A 15235-nucleotide genomic window follows, 5' to 3' on the forward strand; every position below is an offset into this window, starting at 1 on the left:
ACAACCCAGACCTGACCATCTCGTCGCCCCATCTCCTTTCCTTCCATTAAAATGCTTCCCACAAAAGTTTCAGGTAGATCAGCTTTAATATGTACTGTGCCAATCTGTTGCAGCTATTTCAAATACTAGGCTTCAAAATTGGGGAATTTGAGTGTACGGCTGCTCTTTGAAACGGATTTTGTTGTCTTTTTCAGCTAATATGTTGATGGGGATCCTTACAACTAAATTGGCCAAGGAAAAGTGTTTACCTTTTCTCTCAGCAAAAGCTAGAACACTGCCATTTCAAAACACACAAAAGAAAAAGGAAAATAAAAGAAAATACTGCTAGGATCAATATGTTACATTACTAGTTCCATCATTTCAATTCAACCATTTAACTTATTTTTTAGGTGGGGAGCAACGTAAATAGCACTAATACTACAAAACAGTGAATCTAATATTTGCCAACCTAATGCAACCATTCAAACAGAACAATCGGCTTACTCACTTCAGTATTTGAGATGGTATAAAATCTAGCATAATTTTGCCTGCTACATTCTGGATCCTCCCTAAGTAACATGTGCTACTGAAACCTATATGCTACAATGCTGCTAGTATAGACTGAGTGAAGTAATACTAAGACAACCAAAGCTGGTATTGAGACCTCAATTTCCTTATAATTGTTGACAAGCGTCATTCACCTTTCATCAACAATCTCCCATACATCAGTTCTCTGAAGAAGCAAGATCACTTTTATCAGAATTCAGATTTATATTGGGCTGAGATTTACCACCTGATGCCACTTCATTTTGTTGATTTTCTTTTTTATTTGATTTGAGAAACCGTCCACCACAACCTCTAGCTCTCCTCAATGCATGCAAATGTCGAGATTCATGCAAGTATGGCTGCACAATATATTGAAGCTAAGCAGTCAAAATCCAAAGAATGAAGCAACATGAAAGGAAAGCTAACCAAGAAGTCTTTCTCACCACCCACCCCCCTCCCCAATTTGATAGGTTCTGAACTTCTGATAGAAAGAGTAAAAAGGGTGGGGAGGACTACCACAACTACCACCACTTAGTACAATGCTAATACTTCATCTCACGTCACACTTCAATTAACAGAATCAGCTCTTTCGTCTAACTACCTGACACCTACCTATACCATTTTTCCCCCTAGACACCTACCTAGACCATTTTTCCCCCTTCTTTTATAGTATATACTACGGGAGGCCTATCACAAATACAATTATGCACACGCAGTATTTAACACTGGGGTAATAGTTGTGCTTGCATACCTTCCTAGACTTCAAAGCTTTATTTTCTGATTCAGCTTTTGCACGGGACTGTCGACGTCGTAAAATGCCATGATACTGTTTAGCATTCACAAAAACAGGCTCCTCAACTGCATCTGTTGGCAAAGGAACCCCAGCTTGCTGAATTCCCATTAGTTGAAGATGGACCTAAAATGAGCAATACACAAGAAATCAAGTAATGACTAAAAAAGGTAAAACAAACCAATATATCAAAATCAGCAAGTTATAAATCATATAGATAAAATAATCTGATAAATTAAGCTTTCATTTCTTTATGGTTTTAGAAAGCCTACGATCCATGTATCTACAGCGAGTTATCGTATTCTCCAAAGTTAACAAAATAATTATACCCTTCCAGGCTGTATGTTGCTTCTATCATTTTATTCAAAGAGGACTCTTTCACGATTCCTGTTTTTCATTAGAATCAACAATTGTGATCTTTAAAGAGGAAAAAAAATGCACCAAATTCTTTACTCCCATTTAGTGTTCTCTTTATAAACTATTTTTCTGGTTTTTTTACCTCTTCTTTTTCAGGGAGAACATGATAGGAAAGATAAAATCGCTCTCTTTATAAAAAAATATTATAAGAAACAGACAATTGTAGTTTTTCAGGCGGGGTACCCTCTACCCCCAGCCTGTAGGGTCAAAAATTTTGAACAGAAAAATTCAACGTTCTCCAAAGGAGGAAGGTTTACCATTCCTTGATCAATTCTCACCAACATTACTTGATGTCTCTATTCAAAATGTCAGCCAAAATTATTGACATTATTGAAAAATAAAAAACCACTTACCATAGGTTGCCCACCATAGGGCTGTGGAGGATATGGTTGAGCATCATAGGGAGTGAAGATGCTTCTGTAGTAAGGATCTGGATATGGATAAGCTGGGGGTGCCTTCACCAGAGAAGTTCCAGAAATCCAAATTAGTTAAATAAGCTCTAAATAAAGCCATTAATAACAAATAGTAAAACTAAAAACTAGATTCTTTGTCTAGAAAAGGGAAACAACCACTTAAAAAAACACCATCATAACTGCAAATGTCCAATTAAAATCAGAAACTGTCCCAACCATTATAATGGTCAGAAAAAACTCTCAATCTCACCAACTTTTGTTTCCCGTGGACAGAGACCAAGAATTCATTTATTTAAACACAAATTATGGTGAGTATGGCCAAGATCAAGAACATATCAAATTATGCTCATATTAGGGTAGATGAAAGATCATTGTCTCCGGTGGAAAGTGACAGTGACTAAAGTGAAACGTTACATCATGCATAAATTAGGTGGATTAAAGGCAAAACATGATTTCTATCAACCATCCATCTTTATATAACTAGAAGTGAATACAATCCTCTAGAAGTAGAACAGGAACTGATTATGAATATACTGCCAAATGAAAGTAGGCTCTCTCTCTCTCTCATGACACCCTCCCTAAAACATACACGTCTCTACAAAAACCTGGTCATAATTACCCACTTCCTACATTAGGCTTAGAATTAACACTGCATCCACCGAAACTTTGTTACTAAGTATACAGTTTCCACATTCAGATTGCAACTGACAAGAATTGTTTGAATGTCAATCATATTGTATGTATTTTGGTTACACATCTGTAGAAAAACTAATTGCAAATGAGAAGAAATAGAGCAGAATTACACACTTCTGTTTCTAGCAAGGTCTTTCGGATATTAAAAAATTGAAGCAGAGGGTAGGATGCGATACTAATGGCACTTACAAAAGAAGATAAAGTGAAATCATTCTGAAGCTTCATTAATAAAAGAGCAGACTAGGGAAATAATTTTACAGGAGCCAAAAACAACGAAACCATATTCCTAGGTTAGATAAGGTCCACAACACTTTTTTTTTTAAATAGATAATGGCGGGAGGCTTAGCTTTGGAGAAGTCGGGCTCTCGCTGAAAATTGTTCGTTTCTTATTCCATTTTTTATTATATATATAGGGAGAGAGCGAGAGAGTGAAAAACTAGATGAAGTCCACAAGAAGTCCCCCAACCTCCAAGCACGCATGCAAGGACATGAAACTTAAGCCATCGGACTTCAGCAATTGCTATGGATTAAGATCCCCACACAAAAAAGCCCTGCTCTCTTTCAAAAACTACTGTACTACCAAAAACATGCCACATCACATTTCTCATTGTGTCTTATCTTGTAATATAATAAATTTTATAAACATTAGTAACTAATAATAGTTATATAACGTATTATATAATGGTAACTAATAATAAATTTTATAAACTGTTCAGTGAATGTGGTTTGAAAGGAATCAAAGAGTTTTCAAAGGCAAAGAATCTTTGGCACTGTGTTTCGGGAAGTTCGTTCTTTGTGCCATCTTTGTGTCTAATTTACAAGATGTTTTGTAACTACAATGTTGTGAATTTTAATGCCAAATGAAAGTCTTTTTTGTACCGTTGGCTCTTTGGAGATTGCTTTTCCCCTTCTTTTGTAACTAGATCTCCTTGATAATGAAATTCTTATAGAAAAATATATTAGTTATATTATATGCATTGCTCTCAAAAGTGAATCTATGCCTACTTCTTTGAATAATATCTAAATAAAGCATTATTGCTTTTGTTTTCCATTATCCCATGCTTCATGATACTATGTTAATCATATATTAAATTATCAATTTTATTTTTATTTTTGTGTGCCTCTGCTGAATTTATTTATTGAAAAATGCACTAGTGCCTCTACGCTTTAGAAAGAACTCTTGGTTAGATAATATCAAGATAAACATACATATAATTTTTTTTATAAGAAACAATTTCATTGATAGTGTGGAATTATAAAAGGTGGGGAGGATCCCAATTCAAGGGAGTTACAAAAAACTTCACCAATTGGATAAAAGAAAAGGAATATTTATCAATTGCATTGATAAAAACATACATATCATTTTCTAAACTGGAAAAGGCAATTATTTGCTATTAATATAGGAAGCTAAATTTATCGTTACATATAACATATTTAATTTTTTACCATATAGTGCAAAATATATAATTAAACTTTATGGTGTGTAAGCCACATAATAAAGGAATGAATAAGATATATATAATTACGTAAATTCAAATTATTGATTTTAATTCTATATGTTTGGTGAATTAACTTTCTTTCACGAAACTTTATTTACAAGACGAGTCATACGTCAGGAGAACATTATTGAAAATTATTTTATCACATTATATACTTTTAAATACTTCAGACTAAAAATGCATTACTGTGAATTATAGTTATTGTTCATAAAAATTGCATATTGAATTTTTTATCTTTTAAAATGTAAATAATAAGTACATCATGTGTAATTCATAGCATTTATCAGATAAAAAAAATCCAAACCAGATAAACCAATTTTATTGCATAAATGAAACGTTAAAAAGTGAGACAAAGGGAGAAAAAAGTCCCGTAACAAGGGTTAAGAAAGTACTTCCCAACTGGCTAAAATTGAAGAAATGGAATAGTTACCAAAAACCTTGGAAATACTAGAATAATCAGATGTGAAAAGAGGAAATATCATTCAAAAATTTCTCTCTAGCCCTTCCAATACCATAAAAAATATTTCGGTTTCTTTCAAACCAAACTGTAGGAAAATATTACAAAAATATGCATTACTATTTTTCAAGTTACCAAAAGGTAGACGGTTTCATTAAAAAAAAAAAAAAAGTAATAACATAGTAATGATATAAAAAACCCTTCTTGATATGGTAAACCATATCATAAGATAACCTGGGAGTAGGAAGTTTTTCTGTTCCTTTCTTCGTACAACCTACTTCTAACTATTTACTATATTCACAAAAAATTTGTTTCTTTTTTCAGAAAAAGAAATTAAAAAAAAAAACAAATGAATGAATAATAAGGCTTGAGCAGAGCTTTTGCAAACCAAGTTCCACAAAGGGATTAAGAAAAGTAAAAGAGAGAGAGAGAATAGTTTGAATATAGTACCATAGCATGTCCTGCGCCAACTTGTGGAGGTGTTACATACTGATTTGGGGTTGGGATGCTGGGTTGATTCAGTCCATTTATGACAGATAAAGAATGATTCTGAGATTCTGAGTACTTTTGCTGCTCATCAGCCTCACCATTATCTGGACAACCAGTTTCCAGAGCAAAATTTATCCAGGCCCAGTTGAAGTAAAAAGACAATATTGTAATATCACAAAGCAATCAGTCGAGCCCATAAACTCTATTGAGCACATAAGTGGCCAAAAAAATCAGCCTATAATATGAGGTACATATAGAAAAACGCATTCAAAAAAATGGAGCAAAAAACAAACGATATTCTTACATAGAAATGGAACTCACATAAAGATCTCATGGTACTTCCCAAAAAGAATGCTTTAGAGACTATAATCTGAATGATAAAGATGCCATATGGCAAAGAATTAATGCAAGCAAGCATAGAAAGTCTTCTTTTGGTCAATCTACTTCTCCTTGTTGGAAAACAGAATACCAGCCAACAAAATCCATGGGTTTCAATTGCTAAATGAAACTTCCGATAGAGTTAAACTAAGTGTGGAGGAAAGGCTTCTTGGCCTTTTCCAAGAATTTATGCATTAGCTGACAGAAAAGAAATATTTCTAGCTGTTGATCTCAATGAGGAACTTAAAGCGATAGAATCAACAGCCTTTATGCATCTCAAAGAAGGTGTTTTACTGGCTTTTGCCAATGACACTCAAGCATGGAAGACATATCAATCTGGTGACTTTTCTTGTAGAACTCTTTTTTGTGACATCACTTATACTGATTCACAATCCCTCTGATTGTGCAGCACTTTGTGGAACCTTAAGTGTCTAAAAGAGTTGGGTGATCTTTGTTTCGGGAGGGTTGAACACTAATGATAACATTCAGGAAAGGAATTTGGTTTTTCTATATCCAATGGGTGATGCAGTACGTGCAAGGGTACAAATGAAGATGACAAGCACCTGTTTCTTGATTCAGAGTCAGTGGAGTCTTTCCAATTGCTTTAACATTAATATAGTCTCCCAAGAAATTAAAAGAGTTCTTCGTCTAGATGCCATGCAGCCATCCTTTTCTTGAGAAGACTAGCATTTTGTGGATCAATATTTTTTGAGCTATAATTAGAATGTTGGAGTTCAAAGAAAAAAATAATAATTAAAAACTTACCTAGAGGGAACTTTGGGTTTAAATTCATTTAATGCCTCCTTTTGGAGTGCCCCTAAAAAGCTGTTTGTTACTACTCTATCTCTTCATTAGTTGCCTATTGGAGAGTTTTTGTTCATCTCTATTGGCATGGCCAGGCGAATATCTTTCTTTTGTTCATCTTAGTTAAAGTCCTGTTTTCCTTTTAAAAAAATAACATGTAATACATAATTCAAGAAGCAAACTATACCACAGATGCTATTTGAGTGGTGAAAAGAGCATTCTATCATGAGGTAAATCAAAAGTAACCGAATAAGAGAACTTAAGGACAGAAACAGCAACTATAGTTTCTGCAGCAGCAGGCAGAAAAGTTTGCACACATTCTCTCTTTTTTTTCAAGTTTTTGACAGTATATGATATAGAATATCAAACATTGAAAAATAAACACCATTAACACATGAACACAAGTCTGATCAAGTTACCAGAATAATCGTGGACAGAAGAAGTCATGGGGTTGTAGTGCAAACCAAACGAAACCTGACATCAAAGCCAACAAATCTGTCAGCCTGGTGATATTGGAACAGTTCACATATATCCGGAATGGGTGCAAGGAATAGAATAGTATGACCAAGGTCTGGCGACCACATTTCAAAACTAACTCCAACAGATATTGCATATACAAGAAAAAGCCCTAACTAATGCCAGGATGATTGCACAGCTATCCAACACGAATTCAGGATATTCAAGGTTAAATAACATCCTCAAAACTCATTTACATTATATCAATTGAAATTATTAAATAAAAATAATTATTTAAAAAAAAAAAGGTGAACGGTGACATAAACCAGTAACCTTCATATGGCATCATGACCAAAATAGCAGCAGGACCAGCCAGGACCAACTGGATTGTATTTTCCTTTTTCAAGTAAATAGAAATTTTCGGTGTTTAGATGTAAACTATGAGAGCATATGAAATCAACCCAGCACGAGTGGCAAACATCATGCAGGAAGTCCACAAGCTAAACTTATTAACTTCAGTCTTTTCAGAAGTCGAGAAGGTTGGCGCACACCAATTTGGATGAGATTGACGTACATAACATGTGAAATGCTTTTGGTCGCCATTATACCAGACATTGCAGAGTTATCTCAGTACTGTTAACAACGTATGCTTTGTGCATGATCACCCAACAAAGAAACCAGGAATCACATATGAGCAGTAAACCGAAGAACGATTACTTCACCACGTACTCATAATCGAGTCCAAGCAATTCGATCAACACAGACGAGACAGATAGTTGTCCAATTTCAAATAAAAACCGAACCCACAAAATATTCACACAATAATTCTCGAATTAAACAAGAGAAAACGTCAAACACAGGAACGGAAAAAACATAAAGATTAACTTAGTGCAGATGCATGGGTTGGAGAATTGATGAAGAAAGAAAGTAGGGTTTGAAAATGGAAACTTGACCTGGAGAGTGGGAATTCAGGAGGCGTTGTTGTTCTGGTGCAAGGCAGAGTTGAGGGAGGAGTTTTGTCTTTTGTTCTTCCTGTTGTGAGTTTGAGGAGACAGCGGAAGCTGAAGCTCAAAATCCAATTAGCATATTTGTTTCTCATTCTGATTTTTCGGCTGCTGCCCCTGGGCCTGAGCGGCGATGAGAATGGGGCGGGCAGTTCGGGCACAGAACTGACCTGACCGAAATGATGAGGTGGCTAATCTAGACCAGGAACTTCATGGGGCCCACTCTGTGAGTGGATGCGATTCATGAGTGGGAATCGCCTGCGGCTACACCCCATCGTCCGAGATATGCTGCTCCCATGACGTCATCAAATCATTTTCATTTTTCACACAGAATAAAAAAACACGTTTTTATTCTTCCACTGTGCTGCTCGTCATTAAACCTAAATATAACTTGCCATTGAAACGCGAGTGGAGGTTTTTTTCGATCATTTTTTACTTATTTAAATGCAGTATACAATTTGAAAATTGAAGATAAGTATTTTAATCAATTTAATTAAATATGTATCGATATAGATATTTATTATCATTCTTGAGTTAAATAGATGATGACCAATTTTCTTTTTTTTTTTTAAACAACCGACGATGAAGTTATACAATGGTTGAATTCTGTTGATGTTAGAATTCTGCCTTTCGGGATCTCGTCGAATTTGTACAAATCTTCCGGAACAAAGGGATTGATGAGACCTGTTTACAACACTAAAACCGTTGGCTTTTGCCACATGGGCTCCGAAGTAGAGTAGTCGGGTATAAATAGTAGGGTTGTTAGACATCATATCTCTAGGGTTTGACCCTAATCCCTTCAGCTGAACCCTAATTCTCCTAGGTTTACATTCGTCGAATCCTCATGCACTCAAGAGATCACAGAATGAGCCTGATGATGTACTATTCAGGGCCAAGACCAAGTCGACTCGAACTGGGCTTGCATGGGGTATAATGACCCTGGGTCGGCTACGGCCGACCTGGATCGATGGGCCCCAATCCGCTTACCTCTCTCCGAGTTCGCTCCTTCGATTCTCTTTCCTCTTTTCGGTTGCTTAGCTTGATCTCTATTTTCTCCCTATAACAAATTCTAACAAAATATTTAAATTTTAATAATGTATTTAAAGGTGTATTTTCATAAAATGTTAGTTGTATCATACATCAATCTAAATACATTGAAAGATTGTATGTATAGTTATTAAAGATATTTAACGAGAAAAATCTTAATTTGAGTCTAGTTCAAATAGATTAACACATATTTTCATGAGTTCGATCCCCTCCTCTATATGTGTTGTATAAAAATAAATACTTACATATTTCATTGTTGTTAGACCATCTAATTCTAGGAATAATAATTATAATGTCCGGGTCGAGGCATATTTATTTATTATTATTTTTTGTTATCTCCTGGTGTAATTAAACAGCAGGGAGCTGGAAAGGTAATAATAGTTTATAATTAACAGTATTCTTTACAATTATAAAATCCATCTCAGGCTATATTCAATGCTACAGCTCAGATTTCATTCAGAAAAAAAATAAAAAACATAAACAATAAACAACCAACGTTACTCTGAACTTCGAAATACCAACATATTTTTTAATCCTTCAGTCCAACGAAGGATGAAACAATTGCATCCACAGGTCAACTTTTGAACTGCCAGCTACTTAGATTATAATTTTTGTGTGAATCATCAATATTATCTGTCTACGTACTTTACAAAACTTTTAAAAAAAATTAAATAACTTATGTCTCGTATTATATATTTATTAGACCCTGTTTTTCTGTGTGTGTATATGTTTTTTAGTTCTAACACCGTTGGCATAATTGCATGGGTGTTTCGAGGCCATGATTGCTAATACAAATTAACCATTAGAGCTCAAGAAATTCGACATTTTTGTCGTAAATGGCTTAACCTTAATCATGCTCAGGTTGACATTAGAGCTCCGTATTTTATATTAAAAAGTTTCTATCATGTTTACAAATTGTGTTAAAATTTTACAAATACGGACGAAGGTGGTCACTTTTTAAACATACACATATCAAACATAAGTTTTGAAAGTATATAGAGTAAGATGAATAAAAGTTGAAAATACAAAGATCAAAATGAACTAAAGCTCGTTGGAAATATTTATAAATATGGTATAACTTTCTGTTTAGATAAATTTCTATCACAATACCTTTAGACATCCACCCTACATAATTATCATATTTTTTTGCGCTTTATTATATTTATAAATACTACCAAACTATTTCCTTCCCATTACAGTCCCAATAAAGTTTATAAAGTTGGGACCTTCCCCACATGTTGCACTTTATAAGGGAAAAAAAGTGACGATTTTTTTTTTTTTTTTTAATTTTCCTTAGTGAAGATTGAATTGTCTCTCCCACTTGAAGGAATGTAATTTAATCAACAATTTAATTACAAAGGTTGAAGTTGAAGCAGCCAACAAAACAATGGCGTGGGCCGTATATTTGCCAAATGAATCACCAATCACGTGAATAGTTGGAGCAACCAAAAGCCAAACCCGTCCCTTGCCAGTCTCCAAGGGGTCACACACCATCAAGCGAATTTGATCTACACCTCCCTTTGCTGACTTCCTTCTACTTCTGGGCATGATCCAGCAGCTCCTATAAGAACCTCCTCCTTTCGATAATCTTACCATCGCTTTCTTCCTGATACTCAGCCTCCGCGATTCGGAAATGGCCCACTCCACCTTTTCTCAGGTTGATTTTCAGTATCTCTTCTTCGCTCTTCTGCTTTGTTGCGTGTAAAACGTGGGAAATGCTGCAGAAGTATGATGTTTTTGGGGTTCTCTTCCGTTTTTTTGTTTTTCTTTTCTGGGTCTGGGATTAAGTCTAGAAATCTTCCCTTACTAGAGCTCAGTGGGGCTGTTGTTTGGTGGAATCCTAGGGTTCCATTATAATTCACTGTTATCTGTGTAGAAGCTCACGTAGTGGTTTGCCTTTGGTTATGAATCTAAATTTTTGGGTGTGCAATTTTTGCAGGTTTCTGTTGTTGTTCCAGTTGGAAGTGATCTGTCTGTCAAGAGATCAGTGTTTAAGGTTCTAAATTCTGACCCTTCTTTTTGCTCATACATGCAAGTAGCTTGGAAAAAACAATATGATCGATGGTATTACAGGATCTTGTAATTACGAGCTTTTATGCGCACAGTTATAACTTATACTTGTAGTATTGACAACAATAAACAAATGAAAGTACCGTAAGCATACGCATCCAAGATCATAACCATATGAATCATGTGAGATTTATACTTAGCTTGAGGTCTGGTCTGGTAAATTATCTGCCCATAGGGATAGTCTACATTTATTATTGGATCTGCTGGTTTTAAAGCACACATGGGATGGTTGAATTATTTTGTCTCCCTCTCTTGTCGAAGGTTCTAGTTGCTTCAATCTTCCGATGATGAATGATTTGCCATTAGATGAACTCCTCTGTTCGTACTTTCTCACTTTTGTTTCAATGGCTTTTAGTGGTTCGAAGATTTTATCTAGGATGAGACATGTATGGTGAACTATTCGGAAATAGAAATGCATTCGGCCTATTTCATACATATCATTCAAGTGGCTCTTTGATATTATTTCTCATTCTTTCTTTTGCTCCCGTCTATGATAGAAAGTTCTTTAGAGGGACTTCATGCAAGCTAATTTTATCGAACCTTGAAAGGAAAGGCATGTAAGCGCATTCGAAAAGTTTGTATGAAGAACAATAATAGAATGATTAATGGAAATAAAAGATGCTTATTATCTGTGTTGTTCTCTTGCACTTGTCAAGAAGACGCTGAAATTATACCTCTACATAATGTGTGATAATTTATTATTATTATTTCTTTTTGATAATTGGAAGAAAGAGCTTTTCTCCCTTATACACTCTACATAATGCGTGATAAATCTCTTAACAACTTCCTCTGACATTGGGGCAGGCAAATAGCCTAAACTTTCATGATAAGTCATGGTCACCTGTCTTAGCTCTGGACTTGAATCGAAGGAGCACTAGGGTGAGAGGTTGGCAAACAGTATGCATGTCAGTGCAACAAGCAAGTGTACCAAAGGTATCTGTTGCACCTTTACAACTTGAAGATGTCAAAGAGCCTCCATTGAATTTATACAAACCAAAAGAACCTTACACCGCAACTATTGTTTCGGTTGAAAGACTGGTTGGTCCTAAAGCACCAGGAGAGACTTGTCATATTGTAATTGATCATGGCGGCAATGTTCCCTATTGGGAAGGACAGAGCTACGGCGTCATTCCTCCAGTGAGTAACTTGTGACTTGGTCATTCCCTTGCAACTGCATTGTTTGATGTTCCTGCACTTAATGAGACTTTCACATTAGAATTTTGAGATCTTGGTTTTATTTCGATTTAAATGATTTTTTATCACGAATTTCCATTTATGATACAACACGTTTTGGAAATGACACACTCGGTCTAAATTTTGGTTTTAGATTTTACGTAACATACTACATTATTTCCATTTGTCTTTCACTTTCCAATTGCTAAAATTATTACAGTATCTTTACCTTCTTCTGTGACCTCTTACTTGTCTTTTTTTGTGGACTTCTTATGATAAGCTTCAGCTAAATAACATTTTACTTGTATCACAGGGTGAAAACCCTAAGAAACCAGGGAATCCACACAATGTTCGCCTTTACTCGATTGCATCAACTAGGTATGGCGACTCTTTTGATGGCAAGACTGCTAGTTTATGTGTTCGTCGTGCCGTTTATTATGACCCGGAAACTGGAAAGGAGGATCCTTCAAAGAACGGAGTATGCAGCAATTTCTTGTGCGACTCAAAGCCTGGAGATAAAATTCAGATCACAGGTAACTAATCTCATTTTGTCCATAGTGTCAGAGCTCTTTGTGGACTTGCTACCTATTCCTTGCCCCAGTACTAATAAGAACTGTTAAATATTGACGTTTTATGATTGATTTTATGCAATTAAAGCTTTGGCATCAGCTGTCAGATGTTTGGTTTATACATCTACATAATGTATGAAAATACACATCAAGATTCTTATTAAGAAAAATGAAATACATATCAGCATAGTCTACATTACCTGACCATCATGGGTTGACCCATCGGTCCAAAGGGACCAAGGTAAATTCTAAAGAATTTAGAGGGAACGAGTTCAAACCACGGTGACCACCTACTTAAGATTTAACATCTTACAAATTTTCTTGGCAACTAAATGTGGTAGGGTTAGATGATTGTCCCGTGAGATTAGTCGAGATACACATAAGTTGGCCCAGACACTCCCGGATATTAAAAAAAAAAAAGTAGTCTATATTACCTAGTGCCTAGAAGGTATAATGTACATCATAATTGATTGGAGATTTACTTGAAAATGGACCAGTGTATTGCAGCAACTGGCAAATTATTCTTTTATCCAATGCCTTTCATATATATTCTATTTCAAATTGATCATTCATTGATGAGGAGTAAGAGAGGAAAGCTATTACGGGAAGAACGAACAAGTGCACAAGAGGAGAATGGTGGATAGCTAGTATATTTTTGCTGTCTTTTTCCCTCCCTTTAGATAACCGTGTAATTATGATTACATATGGGGAAACAGAAGAATGATAAGGAGAAAACAAAAGATTCCGTGCTACTGGACCTGAATTTCACGCACTTCATATGTGCAAATTGGTTCTCTGTGCTCTCCTCTGAAAGTTTGTTGATTCAATTACAAACTTGTTATCTTTCTTTAGGGTGATTATTATGTAGTCATTTTGCTGTTAATGTAACACTAGCATCGGTTTTTCCAGGCCCATCTGGCAAGATAATGCTTCTTCCTGAAGATGACCCAAATGCCACCCACATAATGATTGCTACTGGCACTGGCGTTGCTCCATTTAGAGGTTATCTCCGTCGAATGTTTATGGAGTCTGTACCAACATTCAAATTTGGTGGCCTTGCGTGGTTGTTTCTCGGAGTGGCGAACAATGATAGTCTATTATATGATGATGAATTCAGCAAGTATCTCAAGGACTACCCAGATAACTTCCGGTATGATCGAGCTCTTAGTAGGGAGCAAAAGAACAAGACCGGAGGCAAAATGTATGTCCAGGACAAGATCGAGGAGTACAGCGACGAAATCTTTAAGCTCTTGGATGGCGGAGCCCACATATACTTTTGTGGACTGAAGGGGATGATGCCTGGAATTCAGGAAACTCTGAAAAGGGTTGCAGAGCAAAGAGGTGAGAAATGGGAAGAGAAGCTTTCACAACTTAAAAAGAACAAACAGTGGCACGTAGAAGTTTACTGAAGTTGCATAGATGTAGCAACACATCTCTTGTTCTGTGTTACTCTCGGCATTGCTCATCTTTCAATTTCATAGGTTAAGATGAGGAATAAGGTGGCTACCGCTACTGCTACTGCCATCGTATTCAGCTCGTCTCTATTGAACTACAGGAACGCTGATATTTCTTTCTTGATTACATAGACTAAGGAACCTATGCAGAACCTTAATCTGTGATAGTGTTTGAATATGCTTGGAATTGGTATAGACTTCAAATTTTAGAATTCAACTGTCAGCAAGCCTTCTGAGTTCAATATATGGGTTTTGATGAGCTCTCTTTGTTTGCTTATTGATCTTCACATAAAGTATTGCCTTTGCAGGTTGTAAGAAATTCAAGCATTTTAAATAACTTATAATTCTAATGGATTCAGTTAGCCAGTCCTGTTTCTGAGTACATTGCAAATGATTCAATGTATTCATTTCCTCAGTTTAAGAATTTTAAGTTTTTTTTTTTTTTTTTTAAGTCTCTTGTTTTATTTATGGATGAATTCAATTTCATCTTGAGATGTTTACTTTTATTCGTAGGATGTCTGAAGATTGAAGATACATTGAATCTTCTGGTCTTAGTTTTCCGTTGTGATATTAATTCTGGCAGGTCTTTTGAATTGTCTTTGTTTGTGGGTTCAAACTTTGAACCCTAGACGTCACAATTGTTTCATTTTTATGTTTATATTTTCAAATTGGTTTCTATTTACAAAATTGTACACAATGAAACCATTTAATATTTATAACTTTATTTTAAAAAATTTATTGAATATAATGTCCTAGCAAAAGTTTCAAAAGTATAAAAATCAAATTGGATAAAAATTGTAAGTATAGTGATCAAAATGAGAAAATAGAGTCTACATGAATAAAATAATATTTAAACCAAAAAAGAAAAAGAAAAATTAATATAATATTTAAACCAAAAAGGAAAAAGAATATTCCAAATTCCAATCAACATATAATATTCTGCCATACTTTTGAGGTTTTCTTTTTTTGTTTTGTTTACTTCCCATTCTCTTATTCT

The 15235-nt window shown here is 35.1% G+C and overlaps 2 protein-coding genes across 2 annotated transcripts; one reads left to right on the forward strand and one right to left on the reverse strand.

Annotated features, from left to right (window-relative positions):
- Nucleotides 1-298: 298 nt before the first annotated feature.
- On the reverse strand, nucleotides 299-8045 carry NF-YA7 (nuclear factor Y, subunit A7). Its single transcript, XM_022290936.2, has 6 exons — nucleotides 7875-8045; nucleotides 6885-6939; nucleotides 5245-5387; nucleotides 2086-2187; nucleotides 1277-1441; nucleotides 299-884 (listed from the first exon to the last, which is right to left on the reverse strand). The coding sequence occupies exons 2-6, from the start codon at nucleotides 6910-6912 to the stop codon at nucleotides 705-707; spliced, it is 618 nt and encodes a 205-aa protein (XP_022146628.1). The 5' UTR covers nucleotides 6913-6939; nucleotides 7875-8045; the 3' UTR covers nucleotides 299-704.
- Nucleotides 8046-10347: 2302 nt separating this feature from the next.
- Nucleotides 10348-14497, forward strand: RFNR2 (root FNR 2). The gene is made up of 5 exons (XM_022290905.2): nucleotides 10348-10629; nucleotides 10912-10968; nucleotides 11847-12179; nucleotides 12529-12748; nucleotides 13694-14497. Exons 1-5 carry the CDS (start codon nucleotides 10606-10608, stop codon nucleotides 14191-14193), a joined length of 1134 nt encoding a protein of 377 aa, XP_022146597.1. The 5' UTR covers nucleotides 10348-10605; the 3' UTR covers nucleotides 14194-14497.
- Nucleotides 14498-15235: the final 738 nt, after the last annotated feature.

This window comes from Momordica charantia, assembly GCF_013281855.1.
Source record: "Momordica charantia cultivar OHB3-1 chromosome 1 unlocalized genomic scaffold, Mcharantia_2.0 BLBB01000001.1, whole genome shotgun sequence".
Taxonomy (NCBI): Eukaryota; Viridiplantae; Streptophyta; class Magnoliopsida; order Cucurbitales; family Cucurbitaceae; genus Momordica; species Momordica charantia.